This window comes from Populus nigra, chromosome 14 (genome assembly GCF_951802175.1).
Source record: "Populus nigra chromosome 14, ddPopNigr1.1, whole genome shotgun sequence".
Classification (NCBI taxonomy): Eukaryota; Viridiplantae; Streptophyta; class Magnoliopsida; order Malpighiales; family Salicaceae; genus Populus; species Populus nigra.
The window spans coordinates 5,295,031-5,315,467 of NC_084865.1; the positions used below are offsets into that span (position 1 = coordinate 5,295,031).

At 32.1% G+C, this 20,437-nt stretch overlaps 2 protein-coding genes across 8 annotated transcripts; one reads left to right on the top strand and one right to left on the bottom strand.

The window, feature by feature from the left end:
* Positions 1–7,936: 7,936 nt before the first annotated feature.
* Positions 7,937–11,430, top strand: LOC133672908 (F-box/kelch-repeat protein SKIP6-like). Of its 7 annotated transcripts, none has more exons than XR_009834921.1 (3): positions 7,937–9,185; positions 10,509–10,573; positions 10,662–11,430. XR_009834921.1 is itself a non-coding variant. In XM_062093468.1 (2 exons), exon 1 carries the CDS (start codon positions 8,070–8,072, stop codon positions 9,162–9,164), a length of 1,095 nt encoding a protein of 364 aa, XP_061949452.1. In that variant the 5' UTR covers positions 7,937–8,069; the 3' UTR covers positions 9,165–9,185; positions 10,662–11,430. The 7 variants fall into 7 exon arrangements, 4 of the variants coding, with proteins under 4 accessions (XP_061949452.1, XP_061949450.1, XP_061949451.1 ...); XR_009834919.1 differs by lacking the exon at positions 10,662–11,430 and adding an exon at positions 10,285–10,412 and having other exon boundaries at positions 10,509–10,642; XR_009834920.1 differs by lacking the exon at positions 10,662–11,430 and adding an exon at positions 10,285–10,412 and having other exon boundaries at positions 10,514–10,624.
* On the bottom strand, positions 11,374–15,479 carry LOC133672909 (shikimate kinase, chloroplastic-like). Its single transcript, XM_062093471.1, has 11 exons — positions 15,319–15,479; positions 14,959–15,223; positions 14,405–14,466; positions 14,129–14,183; positions 13,969–14,041; positions 13,469–13,556; positions 13,083–13,165; positions 12,841–12,970; positions 12,681–12,759; positions 12,474–12,538; positions 11,374–12,271 (listed from the first exon to the last, which is right to left on the bottom strand). Exons 2-11 carry the CDS (start codon positions 15,176–15,178, stop codon positions 12,242–12,244), a joined length of 885 nt encoding a protein of 294 aa, XP_061949455.1. The 5' UTR covers positions 15,179–15,223; positions 15,319–15,479; the 3' UTR covers positions 11,374–12,241.
* Positions 15,480–20,437: the final 4,958 nt, after the last annotated feature.

Here is a 20,437-nt window from a genome sequence, read left to right on the forward strand (position 1 = left end):
CCTAGATAAAAATCTTCTTTTGATCTTCAATGACAAAGTTGATGATCATTACATACCCTCTCAAAGTCCTAGTTCAATTCAGAAGAAAGCATTTCTATAAACCTTCTCAGGTAAACCAGTTGCATCAAGTACGTTTAGCCTTTATGCCTTATCCCATGTTGCCATGTGTTTGAAATTACAATGTCATGATGGTTAATGAGCATATTTGTTATCAAATTAAAAATGTGATTTATTTATTTTTTAGATTAAAATTTTATTGGAATTTAATCTCAACATATGCTCTTTAATATAAAATATTAACATGATTTAAACAAGTCATAGGTAAATAAAAAATTGATCACAAAGAACTCTTAGTTGACATGTTTTGGTAAAACTAAAGATTCTCTTAAAATTTCTATCCCATATAGAAAAGAAATAAATTTTTTTCTGTTTATAAAGTTAAAATTTAAAAGGTTAAAATTATACTCAAAGATTACCTAAACTTTTAAAGGAGATATGTCTTAAGTGAAGTGAGCTTTAGGCTTAAACTCACACGCGTTGACTTAAGATTGAGTTTGAATTAATTGTAAAACTAAAATTTGGACTTAGGTATGGTCTAAGAATAATTATTTCTTTCAGCCCATGAATGTTAATAGTCTATTCCAGAAGTATTTTATGGTGACTAATCAAAAGTTAAATAATGTGAATTAATTGTTTAATATTTTAGCTTTCAAAATTCACTATATAAAAAAAAGAGGTGAAGAAAGCTTCCAAAATTTACTATAAAAAGGGTCACCTTATATTTTTGTGTTTTTTTTTATGCTTTGATTTTCATTCCAAATTTAAAGCCATGTTATTGAGGGATATTTGAGTTACATAATATTTAGTTTAAAGACCTTGATTGGAAGTGTATCTAAACCAAAATAGTGGTGTTGGAATCTTACGAGCCATATTACAAACATTCTAGTTGCACAAATAAAAAGTAATAATTAAACCTTAAGGACAAAGAACTTATATTTGACAACAACAAAAATTTTATTACTTTAAAATGCTTCAACAAGTAAACACTTTTTTTTTGTTTTAATTTAAGCATAGTTATTTTTATTATTAGCATACATGTATTATATAGTCCATTGAAAATCTCTTTATGATTTTCTATAAATTGTTTTTCATCAACTTATTATAATCCCTTATCCCACCTAATTATACAATAACAACATAACTTATTAAAACCACAACCACAACAATAAATATTTAATAAAAAAATATATGATGCATTATAAAGGAACAACAAATATCTTAATTACACAAAGTTAATTTTACTACACAATGATGTTTTACATATAAAATCAGTTCAAAATCTTTTTCTTCAGAATCCTCATCGTCTTTATCTTCATCATTGTCATGTCTATTATCATGTTCTTTATTTAATTAAAGTTGGTTAATCTCATTAACTTTATTATGTCTATTGGTACTCAATATATCATATCAACATCAATATAAGTATGCTCAACAACATGAAAATTTGAATTTTCTCATAACTCAATAGATAGAGCAACTCGATATGGATCAATTAACTTATCTAATTGAAATACATTGTCTCTCATTGTTAAATGACTTCTAGGTTTAGTTTTCACAACGAATAACCAATCGACTCTATTACTATCATTTGTAAAGGAATTAGTGTATGTGTAATACACTTGTTGGTACTATTTGGTAAAAACAAAAACATTATTTATGTTGCCAAGTCTACCCATTTTATTAATTTTGACCAAATCATGGTAAGAATCTACTATAATTCCTCTATTGGTATCATATCAATATCATTTGAATAAAAAGATTGTATTTTATGTCTTATGATATTACAATTCAATCATCTCTTCTAATTTACAATAATAATTAATAACAAACTTATTCGAAGTTGATTCTTTAACACAAACCCCGCTAATATAAGTATTTTTACCCTCACTATACTCTTCAGTATGAAAAACATATTCATTAATAAAATATGTGTTATAACATATATCTTTCTTTATGATATGATCAAAGTAAAGGTTAAACAAGGAAATTTAGATTCTAGTATAATTGTGCATATTATCTAGTTTTATACTATCAAACACAACTTTTAATTCAACCATTAAGTTGGGCTAAAATTATACTAGGAGTTTCCAAATATATTGTTCTACTGGTTTAATTTTCAGCTCGATCCAATGGTTGGATTGAAAATTATACATTGAGTTAAAATTTTAGATCAATTGGAGTTCAGAAATGTCTTGTGATACAGGTTAGTAGAAGCAATACATATTTTTTTTTATCTCTCAACTTTTTATTTGGAAAGAATTCTTTTTCTCGTAATATAAGGATATTCAATAACTTATTTTTAGGAATTTTCTAGTTCTAAAAGATCTTTAATAGGCATTAACATAGTTTCCAAGCGTGACAGTGATTCCTTTAATGTTCTAAAATCCTTTTCTTATAAGGATTCCTTATCTATCCTAACTACACAAGAAAAAAAAAAGCTGGTGGTATTTAAAATTCTTTTTTATAAGGATTTCTTATTCATCCTAGTTACATAAAAAAGAAGGATTTATAATATTTAATGATAAAATATTTTAGGAGTTTCCATATTCTATAAGGAATCTAAAGGGTAACAACAATTACAAAAATTTCCATGGGGTTTGTATCCTTTCTTTGTGTAGTTAGAGTAAATAAAGAATCTTTATAATAAGAAAAGGATTTTGAAACATTAAAGAAATAATTGTCACCCTTAAAAATTATGTTGTTGCCCATTAAAGATCTTTGTATACAAACATTACAGTTCAAACAAGAACTAATAAACAAATTTATCATTCAACCATCTATACCTACCAAAACAAGAACTACCCACTAACTAGCTACAATAAAGGCTTACCAATGCATCCCAATAACATCACTAAACCAATGCATACAAGCATTTTATCAACCCCAATCCATAACCCCACTAATACCACAAGAACTACTAGACCCATGAGGAATAAAGACTTGAATGAAATGAGAGCTAATGGCATTTTCTTTTAGTGTGATGAGAAGTTTATGTCTAGGCACAAGTTTAAGAATAAGAAGCTTTATTCATTATGTGTTATTGAAGAGGAAGAAGAGGGTAGTAAAGAGGATGGTGTGACTGAAATTGAGATTGACACTCACAATTCACACATATTTCTCAATGCTTTTAATGTAACTATATTATTCGATAGTTTCACCCACATCTACTTAATGTTTTGTCCATGTTTTATATATAAAATGCCTTGATATTCTTTGTTTTATGTTTTGAAGGCACTTTTGGATGAAAAATGCAAAAAGAAGTAAATTGGAGGTAATTGACAAATTTGACGTTCAGTCGATGTTTTGTGCAGAACGTGAGTTCTAGAGATCGAAATGAAGTGATTCTAGTGGCACTAAAAAGCTAACATCCATACCTTTCTGGAAATTTAATGCAATAAAAATAAAAAGAGAAATATCATGGAAATCACATCCTGCAAAGTCAAATCTTGCATTCTGATAGTGTTGACCTTTGGCCATTCAAAATTTAATATTTGGAGCTACAGAAGTCCAATTGATGCAAACTCAATTTTCTTGGATTCCTAACTCAACGACCTATCGACACTCCAAATTTCAGCAAAAATGATATCATATGAGGGAGATATGATTTTTCAAAGATGACAACTGAATTCTGCCAACAAACAGGTTTCGTGAAGAAACGAGTCCAAATTACATTCCGAAGCATCTAAACTGACATCCAAGTTTTTATATCAGCAATTTAGCTCCTCTAAGTCAGAACTTGAAGATTTCATGCAAGGCTATTTCTCCTTTTTAGGGAAAATAGTTATTGAAATACTTAAATGTAAACTGCCAACTTAAGGTAGGACTATTTTGTAAAATAGAGACTAGGGTTTCTTAGCATATAAAAAGAAAGAGAGAAGGGACTGGCAGCCAGCAGAAAAGAGGGAGAGCAGAAAGAGGCAGCAGCCAGCAGAGAATAAACACAAATTCTCTCCTCTATAAACCCAAAAAATCATGCTCTCTTCAATCTTTAAAAGTAGTTGTTCAATAGTTATGCAAGGTTAAGCTCTTTTCTTAGTTGCAAGGACGTAAAAACCTTCAGATTTCAAGAACCGTGAGATTTATTGTTCCTTTTATTTTTAGTTTATGTTATGAATGAGTATGATTGTTTTTCTATGCATATTTCCTACGATTGTTGTTGATGATTGGTAGAGCGGACTCTAAGTTATTGTTGTGAACAATCTATTGCTAAGTTTAATATCAAAACCGGAGTTGTGATATATGAACTTGTGAAGCAACTAAGCTTGATAATTGTGGCGGAACTACGTTATTGAACTTAGGGAGAACATTTGAACAAAGTGACACAAGCTGCAAACAGCTTGTATGTTAATCTTGATGAAATTATCTAATTCTTAAAGCTACCATTAAATTGAATCATTAGTGCGGACACTTTGATTGTTTGTTGGTTAGGATTAGTTATACGGTGGATCCATTAATTAATCAACGTTAAGAAAAGATAAAATTTCAGAACATAAACTACAATTTTCGTTTCAAGGATCGGTTCTAATTTTTGTAGGTGGATATGTGCTTGCGACCAAGATTTGTTTTCTTGATAAGTTTCAGTTTTAATTGATTTTGTTTGCTAGTTTAATTGCTGCCATAGTTTAGATAATCACAAACCAAATCCCTCCAATTACATAACGTACAACATAAAAATCTGACTTGAAACTTTCTCGTGGGATCGACCCCTTTCTTGCTCTATACTATCTTGTGTGTTTTAAGCTAGGGTAATTAGTTTGTGCGAATGCGACATCGCAACAGCTTTAGAAGGAGTTACTAGCCTAAATACCCTTAGAGTCACCAGGAGGGTTGGAAAACAACTATTGTTTATCCTTGTTGATTCTAAAAGCACACACAATTTCAGTAAAACCCAAGTAGCTGATAAGTTGCATTGTAAGCTCATCAATATTAAACCCTTGACTGTGCAAATAACTGATGGTGGGATAATGACTTGCACTTCAATACACAAAAACTTCCAATGGTCAATGTAGGGAGTAGAATTTGTGACTCCAAAAAATAAGTTGTTTAATGTCCTTGCATTATAAGAAAAAAAATCCTCTCCAAATAGAAAGTCTACAAGTTAAAAGAAAACAAATAACAAAATCCATATTGCATATATTGTCTTATATTACAAGACCTTTTGAACTTCAATTGAATTAAAATTTTAACATAATGTATAAAAATATGTCTAGAAACTCCTAGTCAAATTTCAGCTTATCTGAATTCAATGTTTGACAAATATCTTCTTGTTATTGCATTATTTGACAATCATCATCCAAGATGGAAAAATATTGATAAATTCTCACTCGAAGACACTTCACCATCACTTTCATATCTTAGGATGCAGTGGATTCTTGTTCTCAAATGAGACTTAGAATAATATAAGATATATGTTGAAATCTCTTTAAAAATATAAGCTTCACATATCGAAGTCTCAACATGCATCTAATTTTTAACTTTTTTCTTAAAGTTGAATAAGTATCTGCATGGAAGTAAATAGAGATTGAATAACCAAATGTTTTTTTAAAATATAGATGATTATTTAGGATGTATATAATCTATAGCCTTTTGAATGGATACATTCATTTATATTGCATAGGAACTCTAACTTTTTTCTCATATGCTAAATATATAAGTTGATGCTCTATTGGGTCGACGAAAAAGAAAGGAAAGATCATCTTAAGTTTATAGATTATCTCATTAATGTTCATTTTAAGTTGCTCTATGTATTGGATATGCAACTTATTTGAGCAAATATCTCTAAAAAATAACTAGTATTCTTAAATGCATCTTTTATCTCTTTTAACAATAAATCCTTATAAGCAATGAAATGAGCTTTTGCATAAACATATGATAATCATGACTTTTCATTTCATTCAATCTTCATTCCTCTAAATTCACCAATCTAATTATTTTCAAGGCATATCTATTAGAAAATCATGGACTCTTAAGTCATTTGTAAATAAGAAATTATGTATTCTTGTATAAGATAAATATGGTTTTAAGCTTTGTGACATAATTTTTGCCAATTTCACATAACATGGGTCTGACATACTTGCCAGACCCAAGATACTGGACTTAGGCAACTTGGGTCGGCATCTTGGGTCTGGTGTGGTTGCCAGACCCATGGTGCAAAAGCATGGGCGTTTGCGCTTAGCTTGGTTGCAATACCCAAGGCTATTGGGTTTGAAATGGTTGCTAGACCCAAGAACCTTGTACCTTGGGTCTGATGCCTAGAATTTGCATAATTTTTGCAAGCCAGGTAAAGGTAATGGTTTTGTCAAATATCAAAATACTCATGCAAATGTGTTGAATGGTCTCAAGATATCTAACTAATAATTTCTTGTGAACTTCTTATGAATGTCCATTGCAATTTTTGCCAAGTCCACATAACATGAGTTCAGCATGCTTGCTAGACCCAAGATGTTGGACTCATGTAGCTTGGGTCTAGCTTGGTTACTAGACCCATGACGTTTGGGTCTGGCATGGGCACTTAAGCCTAGAATGGTTGTCAGACCTAAATAGCTTGGGTCTGACGCCTAGGATTTACATAATTTTTGTGAGCTGGACAAAAGTAATGGTTTTGTTGAGGACTAAAATACTCATACAAATGTGTTGAATGGTCTCAGGATATTTAACTAATAATTTCTTGTAAACTTCTAATGTATTATTAAGAGGAAAAAAAACAACAAATACCTCTGCCAAACACTGCTGAATTTCAATAAATAGATGCAGAATTTAAGCTAAACTATGCTATGTTGATACCACTTGTTAGATACATGCTCGCACTTTTACAACTTTAAAAAACTTTGATCAAGAATAAAAAAAAATTACTCTTGCAAGCTTTTCTTATCAACAACGCAAGGATATACCTATTGTCCTCCAATAAAATGCTAATTCAACATACTCAAAGTTCTCTTGTTCTGCCCATTAATTTATTGTCCAAATTTTATGTTACCCATCTCTAATCCTCCTAATATTATTATAAAAAAAAAACAATAAAAACATGTTAGATCTTTGAAAAAGATCCCACCTTTGATGTTAGAACCCATAAAATCCAGTATTTTTCATTAAAAATTTATAGGTTTGATGGTGAGATTAAAAATGTTCTCATTAGATACATCTATTTTGTTAATGGAAGAATAATTAATGACATCAAACTCTTAAGAACAGACAAAAGCAAACCACACAATTTTCTCACCATTAATAATACCATAAAATTCCACTCTCTCTTTGTTGTCTTCTTCTCTTCATCATGACTATGTCCTCTTCTTTGTTAATTTGATGCCCTGTTCTCTTCTATTTCTTCTATCGATTTAGTTAAGAATTTCTATTTCTTTTGTCGATTTAGTTAAGAAGAAAGAGAAGGACTAAACATAGGAAATACTATTTCTATCCTCTATTTGTAGTTTCCTATCGTCTGATTCACTTTTAGTTTCTTCATGATCTGAGTTATAAAAAGTTAAAAGAAAAGGAAAAAGAAGAAACAATGAATGAGAAGAAAAAAAAAGCCATATAAATGTTTTTCCGCGTACTATAAGATGAGGAATTAAATTGAAATTGTTATTACAATTCACAATAAAAAATCTATTAATCCACATAATTTTTCCACATTATTTAGTTTTTGTTATAATTTTATATTAGAATATTTTAAAACACTTCAAATACCATTTAGATAATAAAATCCAAATAAATTATAAAATTTATAATCATATCAACATAACATGAGAGTACGGAATTAAAAAAATTAATGTTCATTTTTTTAATAAATTTTAAAGAATAAAGAAACAAAACAATTGCAATGTAGTAATTAACAGTGAAATTGTTTCCCAATCCACCCCCATGTCTTCCAAGTTCAATGCCCGTTTCTTTATAATATTATATAATACTAGTATCTCACTCTGATGTAATCTTAACTACCAGTGCTCCATTTTAACTCCTAGGTCTCAACAACAGCACGCGCGCACAACTCCCAAGCCAAACCCACCGCCATGTCAACGACCACCACCACCACCACCGAACCACCATCAACACCACCGCAAATCCTAATACCCTCCCTCCCAAACGACATCGCCTTAAACATCTTAGCCCGCATCCCAAGGTCATATCACCCACGACTTACCCTCGTCTCCAAACCTTTCCGTTCCATCCTTTCCTCTCCTCTACTCTACACAACTCGCTCCCTCCTCAATACCTCTCAACACTTTCTCTACCTTTCTCTCCGCATCCCCACCACAACTTCCCTGCAGTGGTTCACGCTCTATCCAGACCACACAAAGAATTCCTTAATTCCACTCACTCCCGCACCTTCCCCTCTCGTGGGCTCCGCTTTCGCCGCTGTGGGACCCAAGATTTATGTCATCGGTGGCTCGATCAATGACATCCCGTCCCCCCACGTGTGGGCACTGGACTGCCGGTCCCACACGTGGGAGGCTGTCCCTAGCATGAGAATTTCGCGTGAGTTTGCTGCTGCTGGGGTTGTGGATGGGAGAATTTATGTGATTGGCGGTTGCGTGGTGGACACGTGGGCGAAGTCGAGGAATTGGGCGGAGGTTTTTGATCCGAAAACGGAGAGGTGGAATTCTGTTGATAGTGGAAAGGATGATTTGTTACGCGAAAAATGGATGCACGGAAGTGCTGTAGTGAACGAGAGAATTTATGTGATGGCGGATAGGAATGGGGTTGTTTATGAGCCGAAAACGAAGAAATGGGAGAGTGTGGAGAGTGAATTGGATTTAGGGTGGAGAGGGAGAGCATGTGTGGTTAATGGGATCTTGTATTGTTATGATTATGTGGGAAACATTAGGGGTTTTGATGTGAGGAATGGGGCTTGGAAGGAGCTGAGGGGGGTTGAAAAGGAGTTGCCGAGGTTTTTGTGTGGTGCCACAATGGCGAATGTAGGTGGGAAGTTGGTGGTGGTTTGGGAAAGAAAAGGGAATGTGAAGGAAATGGAGGTTTGGTGTGCGGAAATTGAGGTGGAGGAGAATGGAGAGGGGGAGTTGCGGGGGAGGGTTGAGTGGTGTGATGTTGTTCATAAGGTTCCCATTGGGTCGTCTATTGTTCATTGCTTGGCTGTTTCGATGTGAGGATCTATCGCAGCGCACCAAGTATGTTTATTGTTATTGTTGTTGTTTTTAGCTGTTCATTTGGTCTTTTGTGTGTGCTCTTTGCAATTCAAATGTTCTCATGAACACACATGTTAATTTGTTAACTTGATGTGATGCTTGATTTGTCGGGTCTGTAATGTAAGCTTCCATACACAAGAAATAAATAAATGTACATTTCAGCTAAATTTTACAGTTATTTTTGCTTCTGCAAATTATGAAATTAGTTTTGAGAGGGAGAGGTGTTGGGAAATGGTTAGTTAATTTACAACCTATACAAACAATCAGGGAAAACATACTTTAACTGTGTCCTCAATTGTTATGTTTCTCTATGTATGCCAGTCATTTCACCCAAAGTGATGGCAGGGCACAAATTATTTTGGCTTCTGCAAATTATCAAATTTGTGTTGAGAAGGAGATAAATGGAGAAATGGTTAGTTAATTTACGATCTATACAGAATCAGTGCAAACATACTTAAACTATGTCCTCAATTGTAAATATTTCTTGTTTCTCGATGAATGGCAATCAATTCACCTAATATGATGGTAGAGCGCATATTATAATGCAGCTTTCGTGTCATAATGATATGTATGACAATTTATTGAAACATCTTATCAGAACACTTGCTCTAGTGGCTCTCTTGCCTTATTCCACTTTGTTCAACTTGAGTTACAACTTTTTGGTCACTGGCAATGGGAAAGCATAAGAAGAACAGGGGATCACGACATGAAAAATTGCTTAGGAGATTCACTATTCTAAAATCAGCTAGGAGATGTTTCTTTCATGGATAGGAGGAAGCACTTCAGGAGAGGATCAAGGATGTATGCATTAGGCCATATCCATTCTTACCAATTTTTTATATTTACATGGACAAGGAATTGATATTTGGCTCTTTGTCACTTGAGTTTTGTGGCAAAGAAGACTAGAGGAAAGACACCATTTGAAAATTAGTCGTCTATGTTCCTAAATTTTTGACGGGATTGTGGATCCGACCAGGTATGAGACATTGTAGTGAGAAGTACCTCTATCTTCATTTTTCATGTAAATCATCAAGTGAAGGTATAGTTACTGTATCGTACCATTGTGCTTCATACTTGTCAGATCCGCTATCCCATCAAGACTTTAGAGCACATTTGACACGTTCTCAGAATGGCCAATATTCATGGGGTGAGCGCGATATCTCAATGGCTCTTCTGGACAGTGTTTTTAAGAACAGCGAATAATGATCTGTAATGTTCTTCTGTCCTTTTCAATTGTTCCCGTGATTTTCTTGTTTCTGTTCCAAGCGTTCATTTTTTGAGATTTTTTCTTCTTTCATATTGAAGTGCAGCGCATTGAGCACACAAATTATGCTTGTTTATTAATCATACTCAGAGTACTGGTCCCTGAGGTTAGAAGCCTGGAGAAAATTACAGAATTTAGACCTATTAGTTTATTAAGCCTTGTATAAAATCATCTCAAAGAGTTTTTGCTATCAGGCTTAAAACTTTTTACCTGAGATTTGGACAGCTAGCCATATGGAAAGATTGAATGGATGTCAGGTTTAACTTCGAGGTTTTGTTATGGACAGTAATGGGTATGGAGGCTGTAGATCTGATGGGGTTCCTGTCTTGCTTCTTTGATGGAATAGAAATAGTGTAGCTTTTGGCAAACGAGTTCTGTCAGCACAAGAAATTGATTCAAAAGCTTTAGCATATCTGAAGGGTTTCCTTGAAGCTTATGCTTTTCGAGAACCTACCATCCGCTCCTATTCTTGGGTTTATGAAGATTAATGATGGTGGGACGTGGGATGGAGACAGCGGAACTGCCGGATATGGTATTTTCTTTCATGGAAAAAGCGAGTTTCTGGCTGGTTTTTGAAAGAAAGATCATCTTCCTTAAAACATCGACTAAGAAGATATTACTGTTTTCGTCAATATCGACTACCAGATCAAACCGGGGGCAGCAATTTGGAATTGGAGGCCAAGCTTGTCGCTAGCTTATTCTGCATGCAAGTTTCTTTGGAAGTGCTCTCTTCTTGCAAGTGCTACGACCCTAATCCGTACTGATCGAGTAAGCTATTTCTTACATGAAATACATTTAACATGCACTTTTAAAGAGCAGTAATAAGATAGTTATTCCCTGGTGTGTTGAAACAATATATGTACAACATCAGTAAGGTTCTCATTTTTTGTTTTGGAACACAAGTGCTGCTGAAGTGCTGTATCTTTTGCAGAATTATGCGTATCCTGCTACTCATTACATTCACCAAGTGTTGTTCACTTCTTGCTGAGAACTACATGAGCTTGATCAGCATCATCCTTTCAGAAAGGTTTGTGTTTATTATACATGCACAATAACTGGTAATGTTCCTTTATGCAGAAAAATCCAATCGAATGAAACAAACAAATCCTCCATCGCTAATAAATTACATCTTCAAAGCTAACTCCCATCACGGCTCCTTTCAAGTCAGCTGCAATGTACCGACCAGTTGGCCATACCAAAGCTTACAGTGACGAGTATATTATAACATCTGCTGGGGTTGCATGCAAAGATCATAGCTGCATTATCAATTACTTTCTGACTCCTTTGTATCTACCACTCCATGTGTCCATAGTACCCAGAAACAGTAACAATACGAACTAAACCCTTCAGCAGTGTAAAAATGAGAAGATTTGCCTAAATCTAGGCCATCCATATGAAATGTCCAACAAAGAAGCACATTCATAGAAAATCCTTGCATACATTGGCTGAGCAGGAATCCACGAAAGAATCAACAGCATGACATTAATCTCTAACCTTTATTTTGATCACATGGCATCCGGCGAAGTGGCACCTCGCCATATGCACAAGTCAACACACCTCGCCATATGCACAAGTCAACACGACAACATAGATCTTACACATCATTCGCATCCCAAATCCTGCTGGTAATAAATGGAAACCTTCCACGTAATGCATCACATAAGCCATGTTCTGCTACTAGAAAATAGAAACATGGCATGGGATGCCATCCAACTAAGCGCCATAATCAGAGCTTGTTAAAATAGAATCCCATTGCAGCCATGCCACTGATGTCCTATAGGACATTTCCAATTTGTTCAAGTGCCTGCAAAATTTAAGTTCCAACTAGTCAGTCCACCAGACAGCATGCTAATTATGTGGCATGTAACAAAAAAGAAAGAAAAAATCACAGCTCACCAATGCAGAACTGTTGTCAGTGAAATTTTAAAAATGTCGAAAAAAATTAATGTCCTAGTTTTGCAGAAATAAAGAATGCATGAAAAAACATGAAAGAGACAGTAAAAGACCTCAATCGCAATCATAGCAGGTGTGATACTGGATACATCTTTATATCCTAGTTTGGCTGCAATATCTGCACAGTGTAAACACTTATCTTCAGTATATTCACTTAACTAACATGTGAAATCTTAGCAATTACAAAGACTAGCAGATCCCAAGAACTACAAAGCAATAAGAAAACACATGATAACTGCAAGTTGTGGTTGCACACGTACTTTCCAGAGAAACCCTCGCCTTGGCATTTTCATAAGCTTTATGTCTCTTCTCAAACAGAGTAGAAAGGCGTCTTAATGCCTGTAGTGAGAATAAGTTTCAAGACAAAGCATAAGATATGACACGTTAACAAGAAAAATGTTTAGATGACAAATAACCTACAGTGTTGTATGCATCTCCTGGTTCATTATCCAAAAGGGGGCGAGACTTGGTTCCTACAGCCGCGATCCTCTGTGCCAATTCTTCCAAAGGCACATCTAACCAGACACTAATCCCCTTCCTCATGTATATCCTGATAAATAAAATAGAAAGTAGAACACTTTCAAAACCAACATACATAAAGAACTAACCAAATAATCAGAAGGTAAAGAATTTAAGTTTCAATTGTTATGTCCATATCATACCAGTTTTCATCCCGTATCACAGCACCGCCACCAGTGGAAACAACAAACCGGTGTTCTATTGATAGCTTTTCTAATGCCTCAGTCTGAAAGGTACGATTACAATCTTTAAAGTTTGAAGCCACAACCAAAAAAGATAAATAAAAGAGCATATGACTGTGGTCAAGTGTTTTTAGTGTGGCTGCATATTTAGATTAGCAAATAGATAGAACCCAATGGATAAACTAACGAGCACAACAACGGAATTAGCAGTCACTGCTTCAACTTATCATCAGTTCTCTTTTCAGAATGACATATTTTGCAATGCTGGTAACTAAATATAATCTGATTAAATGTGCATAAGTAAGTTTTGCAATGGAGAGATTCAAAATGCAATCTACTTAAAACACCTCTTTATCTCTGAAGAAATCCTCTCCATATATTTCAAATATTTCAGCTACAGAAGGCACACCAACATCCTGCTCCACCAGTTTGTCACTGGAAAATCCATGAAAATGTAGAAAAATACAATTATTATTTAACATAAAAAAAGATTTTTGGTTATGTGGATAACCTGCATTTAACAGACAGATGTAGACAACATAATAGCACATCCAGTGCTCAACATTTCAACAAGAACTTCTATACCATTGCAAAATCATATCCCACAAGATAGGGGTAACATTGCCACGAGCCATATTTAATAATTTGGATCATCATCTATGAGTGCCCCCACTCGACGACCATGTTGTATTGCTGTCAGTTGAGGATGTACTTCAAATGGTATAGAAGTTTTTGTTGCATTATGAAGCACACCTTTTCTTTCCTCTCCCTCATTCTTTTTAAGATTGGAGAGGCATACTAAAATCTTTCCTAGAACCCCAAATGAAAGACAATCACATGTACTAACCAGTCACAGAATGAATAACGAATTGATTGCGAGAGAATCTTTCCCACTGTAGTTTTTCCAGAGCCCATCATCCCTACATGTTTCACATTCATTTAGTTTACTATCAGAGTAATCAAATCAATTTCTAACAGAATACATAAGACTAGACAAAGAAACTGACCAACAAGATATATACAGCGTCCATTTAAATATGGCTCAATCTCTTGTGACTTATTCTGCAAATTTTGTTCACGTCTAGTAAGATACATGCCCAAAGAAATTTGATGAGCAGAAAACAGTGTGAAGTTTTAGATAGTTAAAGGGAGAGGAAAGGAAAAATTAAGGCAAAGTTCACAGTTTTTAAAGCAAAGTAGATGCAAAGATTGCAGAGCAAAATAAAATGCAACATGTTATTAGATATCTCATTCAAACTGGTGAGAACAGAATCATTTCATACCTTCAAAATCAAAGCTTCCTCGCCAAACAAATCCTGGAGACTTTCAGATTCCAACGTTGAAACTACAAAAGTTAAAAGAATCTTTCAAAATCCAAAAGGAAAATGTGAAGGAAGTCAAAACTTATGCTGAAACAATAACCTCGTGATTCTTTTACATTATATAAGCAAGATGTATTCTAAAATTAAGCACGGTTACACCATCAATATATTATAAATTGGAAGTACAGACTTTAAAAAAATTCAATAGATTACTCATGCAAAGTCTAAATATTTTCAAAACCATTCACTTACCAGCTAAAAAAATAGCATATATTACAAATCACCCAATAACACTACAGCAAAGACGCGAAAAAAAAAACCAGCTCCAACTGCACCTTCAAATAGGCTATTAACAAACTAAACTAAAACCAAAACCAAAACCAAAACCCAGATGTTATAAATCCAAAAAAAAAATAAAAAAAATTATCTAACAATAGCCCATCATCTAAAAATCTCCAACCAAGACTAATTTCACAAATTCAAAAGATGCAATGACAAGGACTTAGATATTGTACCTTGAGAATTGTTACAAGAACAAGAAACCTCAAAAGAAGCCTGTCTATGTCGATTTTCATCTCTTGCAGGCCGAAATTGAGCAGAAACAAACACTCGGAGTCTCTTCTGTTCCTTAAATCTCCCTGAAAACCGCAGGGAACTAGTTGGTTTTCTTGGAAACTTGTATGAATCAATCCATGTTGTCGAAATTTGCATTCTTTGTGCAAGATTTGCCTCCATTTTTGACTGGTTTGCCAATCAAAAACTTCGCCAAATCTATCTACTCTGTATTTGATTACCAAAAAAAAAAAAGTGAAAAACTAAAACATTGCAAATGCAAAAGGAAAAATCAAGTGGCAAAATTAGAGAATTTAACTTACCAGTTACGAGAAAGAGACCAAAGCAGAGAGGAAGAGCAGTTTGAAGTTTCGTTTAGTTGATGTGGTTGGATTGGCCTTATTTTTTTATGATTTATATTGTGCTTCAACGGTGGTTGGGTAGAAATCTCATAAACAAAAAAACAAATGGTTGTACAGCCCAACATAACAAACAGAATGGGAAACACACACACAGTCACACACACACACATATAGACACACGTGTAATTGTATTTTTATTTTTATTTTTTTATGGAAAAAGAAATTCCTTGGGAGCACTTTCTAATAAAGTTTTAAAGATTTTGTCTTAGGGTGTGAAAATTGTTTTAATAATTCCCAATTTTTAATATCAAGAAAATAATTATGAAACCAAAACCAATTTTCTTTGGATATGAAAAGAAGAAAATCAGAATCAGAACAGGAATGAGTTTTAGACTTTTGGGACGGCAGAGGTCAAAAGAAAAGTTAGGATGCCGCGTTTGGTGCATATTTGGATATTGATTGTTTTTCTATTTTAAAAATATTTTTAAAAAAATTAAATTTTTTTAAATTAATTTTTTTATCTTTTCAGTTGATTGTGATATGTTAAAAATAAATACATATATTATTTCAATATATTTTTTAAATAAAAATACTTAAAAAAGACTAATTCAAAATCAGAAATAAGAAAGGTGTATTTGAAATTTTGGTAGTTATGACGATTTTTCGTTTAGAAATATATCAAAATAAAATTTTTTATTTTAAAATATTATTTTTAATATAGAACATTAAAATAATATAAAAAAATAAAAAAATATTTTTAAAAAATATAATTTACATCATATTTTCAAAGACCATACCATTTTTGGACGATGGAGATGGCTCGGGGCAAGGTCAAAAGAAGAGTTAGGACTTAGGATGTGCTAGATACCGAACATATGTTAGGTGTGGAGTGAATAAAAAACTGAGTATTTGGAGGAGGGTTTCCCTGTGTTATAGCACTGTGGCACGGTGACACCGACATCTCACCAACCACTCGGGTCCTTTCAAAAAAAAATAATAATAATAATAATAATAATAATCAATTTTTTGGGTTGGTAAGGAGGAGATTGTGTGGTGGGTGGCTAGTGAGGAGGTCAATTTCGGTGATCCCTTTAGAGAGAGAGAGAGAGAGAGGCGAGATTATTAAATTAGTATATTATAAAATGTAAATCATACAATTGTCTATTATAAAATGTAAATTAGCATGCATCGAAGGGTAATAAAGACTTTGAAGAGAAATTGTGTGTGCAATCACAACTATATAAATTGTTGTTTCAGGTGATATGTCTCCTTCATTAACGAGGGAACTCATTTCTTTTTTTTTTTAATTCAAGAGCAATCTATTGGGAAGAAATGAGGAAACAATGTATTATTTCTATTATAACCTTTCGGGTTTGTTGAGCTTCTGTTGAACCCTAAACTTTATGAATTTTACAATCAATTAACAAAAAACTAAAAAAGCAGATCTTATATTGCTCTTTCTCACAAAACACTATTATGTAAAAAATACTATTTACTAGAATAGTATTTTGTTTCCTTTCTTTGTTTTTTTTTAATTTATTTTTTTTTAATTTTAATTTTATCATTTAACATTAAGTTTATTAGGGATTAAACTTCATGATCTATTTCAATTTATTTTTTATTAAGCTATATTAGTCTTACTATTCAAACCGTGAGGTTAATGAGAAGCTTGATTGACTCAAGTTTTTTTTTCTTTGTTAAATTGGCTGTTTTTTTTAATTTTATCATTTAATATTAGATTAATTAAAAATTAGACTTTATGATTTATTTCAGTTTGCTTTTTATAAGGTTATCTTTGTCTCATGACTCGAGTCCCGGGTGTGGGAGGTTGACTCGAATCATTTTTAATATCTTTTTTTAATTGATTTTTTTTTCAATTTCATCTTTTAACACTGAGTTGATTGAGAATTGACCTTCATAATTTTTTTTACTTTGCTTTCTATTAGGTTATCGTGGTCTCATGACTTGATATACAGATTGATAAGTTAACCTGAGTTGATTTGAATCAATCCAATATGTTATCGTATCAATATTTACAAAAGAGAATATCATATTAAATATTTATTTTTAGTCAAACTATGTTTTTATATGTCATCTAGGCTGTTTTTGGACCCATCAAGTTAATCAGGTTAATTCACACACAATTTTAAAAAAAAATCTACTAGAAAAAACATTAGTAGCACCTGTATTTTTTTTTTACAATAATGATTTTTATCAAACCTTTAGTGTAGCCTACGATAAAGATCTAGTCTTATTTAAGGCATAAAATTCAAGAGCTAAAACCATTAAAAAGTAAAGTTTGTTGCCCCTAAAACAATTTTGATTTTGTGTTTTTAAAAGGTTAATTTTTTAGTTTAATTAACATGAATTTTTATTGTTGATTGTTGATGTTTAAAGAGAAAGGAAGAAAGAACGGGAATAGAGGAGAAAAAAGAAACTAATTTATCATTTATGTGTTTGTGTTATACTATACACAAAAAACATCTTAAGATTTTGTATTTGTGATAATCTAATTATATAATATTAATTTTACTTCATTTGAATAAAAAATTGTCATGAAAACATTATATTCTTAGCTCAAAACAAAAACCTTTAAATTATATTTACAGTAAGAATTAAATTTATGACACTAACTAAATATATATATATATATATATATATATATAAAATACTTTAATCTTTTATATTGGTAAAAAGTGTTTGTATATAAAAGAAAAAAATATATTATTTATGTATTTTTTTCATTTGAAAAAATTGTAAGAAAAACTGTGAAGAACCTCTAAAATATATTTTCCAAACTAAGTATAAATTTGAAAAACTAAAAAACTAGTTTTCTAGATGAAAAAATATTTCATTTAAACATGAAGTTTTATTTTTCCTTTTTCTAACTCCATTTTTCCAAAAAAACAAATAAAATATTATTATGTTTTTGAACAACTCTTAAATGATTCTTGTTCCATCTCATGTCAAAATCTCTTTCTTACTCTCAAGGGGATACGTTTATTCCGTACCATGGAAAAAAGATAGATCTAAGCATTCTTTTCAGACCATAATTCTTTTATATTGTTGATGAAGAAAATAAGTAAATAAAATTTCTATTTTAAACATTTTTTTGAAACTGAATAAAATAGTTATTTATTTTTTATTCATGAAACTAATCAAATGCATTAATAAATAAAATAACTTATTAAAGAATAAGTTGTTTATTTATGACTTGGAGATACTTGATTATATTTATTTATAAAAGTTTCATACAAATCAAATAATTAGATAAACATAGAAAAACTAATTAGATTATTTAAGAAATTATAGTAATAAATTAACTTAATTAAATATCAATAAAAACTTTGCTTCTGAATTAATGTACAAATTGATTATATCCATAATTTACAAAGAATTAAATTATTATTTTTAAGTTTATTATCCAGTTTTCTCCCATGCTTACCAAACACACACACACACACACACACACACACACACACACACACACACACACACACACACACACAATTTATTGACTGTCCACCAAACAACGGACAGAGTACTTAAATATCCTATTCCCCTATTGTTCATTGTAATTAATTCTCTCTCGTGCCATCAAAACGTGCCCTTTGATTTAGGGTTGGCTTTTGTCAATGCTGTGACATTTTACATGTAAAGCTAAAGGGTTGTTTGGCAGCATTTTGTTTTTCGTTTTATTACACTTCTCGTTCTTAAATCTTTGAAGACAAGATATAAAACTTATTTTTTAAAAAAAATGGAAATAATTTTTGAAAAATAATTGTCTCAATCCAGTTTTTTAAGTTCTAAAAATCCTCAATTAAAATTTGTTTTCACGTGAATTTCATTCAAAGGTTTGCTTTATTGTTAAGAGTGTGTTTATTTTTGTGTTCAAAAAACATTTTTTAAATTATTTTAACATGAAATATTAAAAATAAATTTTAAAATATTTAAAAAATTATTTTAATATATTTTAAAATAAAAAATATTTAAAAAAATAATCATTATCGTAATCTAACTAATACCCGCGTATTTTACGAGAACAGCAATGAAGACTATATTGCGATTTTTTTAATATTCTTTGGGGGCTCAGTGTTTGGGATTTGTCCGTTTATTTATTACCGGCAGTGAAGCGCACGTGACTTGCGCTTCCTAACTAACCATAAGACCTGATGCATGCAACTGGTCAAAGTCCACCTGCTAGGGCGAGCTGACGTGGTCTTTATGCTTGAAGATTAGACAAGAGCAGCATCAAATTACTGTTCTACCTACTCCTGGCCCCATTATTTTTTCCTCACCAACTCATCTAATTCTTATTCATTGTACTTTAAAAAAAATAATCTAATTGACTAGCCTCGTATTTTCAAAAACTGTATTTTAAATCTCTTATGACTTAGTTCTCTCATAATTTCATAGTTTATTCAATGTGTTCTTTTTTTTTACTTTTTGAAAAAAAAAGAGAGAGAGAAGTTGATAAGATGCCAAGTATAGATTTGAAACCCGGCTTGACGGGTTGACCCGGAGCTGGAACTAGGCCGAGTTGAAGAAAAAATAGAGGAAGAAAAAACCCGGTGTGACCCGGTCAAAAACCCGGTTGCAACCCGTTGACTTTTGTTTTTTACTAAAACGACATCGTTTAGATTTTAAGAAAAAAAAATTGACTTAGGCAACTGGTGACCCGGTCAAAACCCGGAACTCGGGTCTTAAATCGGGTCGGATCTGAAAACTATAGATTAAAAAATCTTGTTAAAAAAGAAGAAAATTTGGAATAAAAATATTAGAAAATAAGGACAATCAATTTTAGTTGACGGAATATTTACCTAAATAATTAATTATTCTTTAAAAACTAGAAGACTAAATTATAATAAACTCACCTAGGCTATGAAAGGTCCCAGCTTAGCAAGAAAGCCAGCAGCCTGGTTTTATTAGATAAAAGCAGTTTTACACACGCACACATTATGAAAATCCTAAATGATTAACAACCCTACATTTTGTAATATTTCTTTACAATATTAAAATATTAAAAGTTGACATATATATATATATATATATATATATATATATTAGTTTAACTACGTAT

Excerpts from the sequence above, each read along its gene's own strand:
- LOC133672908 (XM_062093468.1), top strand. The coding sequence starts at position 8,070 with ATGTCAACGACCACCACCACCACCACCGAACCACCATCAACACCACCG.
- LOC133672909 (XM_062093471.1), bottom strand. The coding sequence starts at position 15,178 with ATGGAGGCAAATCTTGCACAAAGAATGCAAATTTCGACAACATGGATT. Across the intron at positions 14,467-14,958 it reads TTCTTGTAACAATTCTCAAG|TTTCAACGTTGGAATCTGAA; the intron begins GTACAATATCTA and ends TAACTTTTGTAG. Across the intron at positions 12,539-12,680 it reads GGCGAGGGTTTCTCTGGAAA|ATATTGCAGCCAAACTAGGA; the intron begins GTACGTGTGCAA and ends TACACTGTGCAG.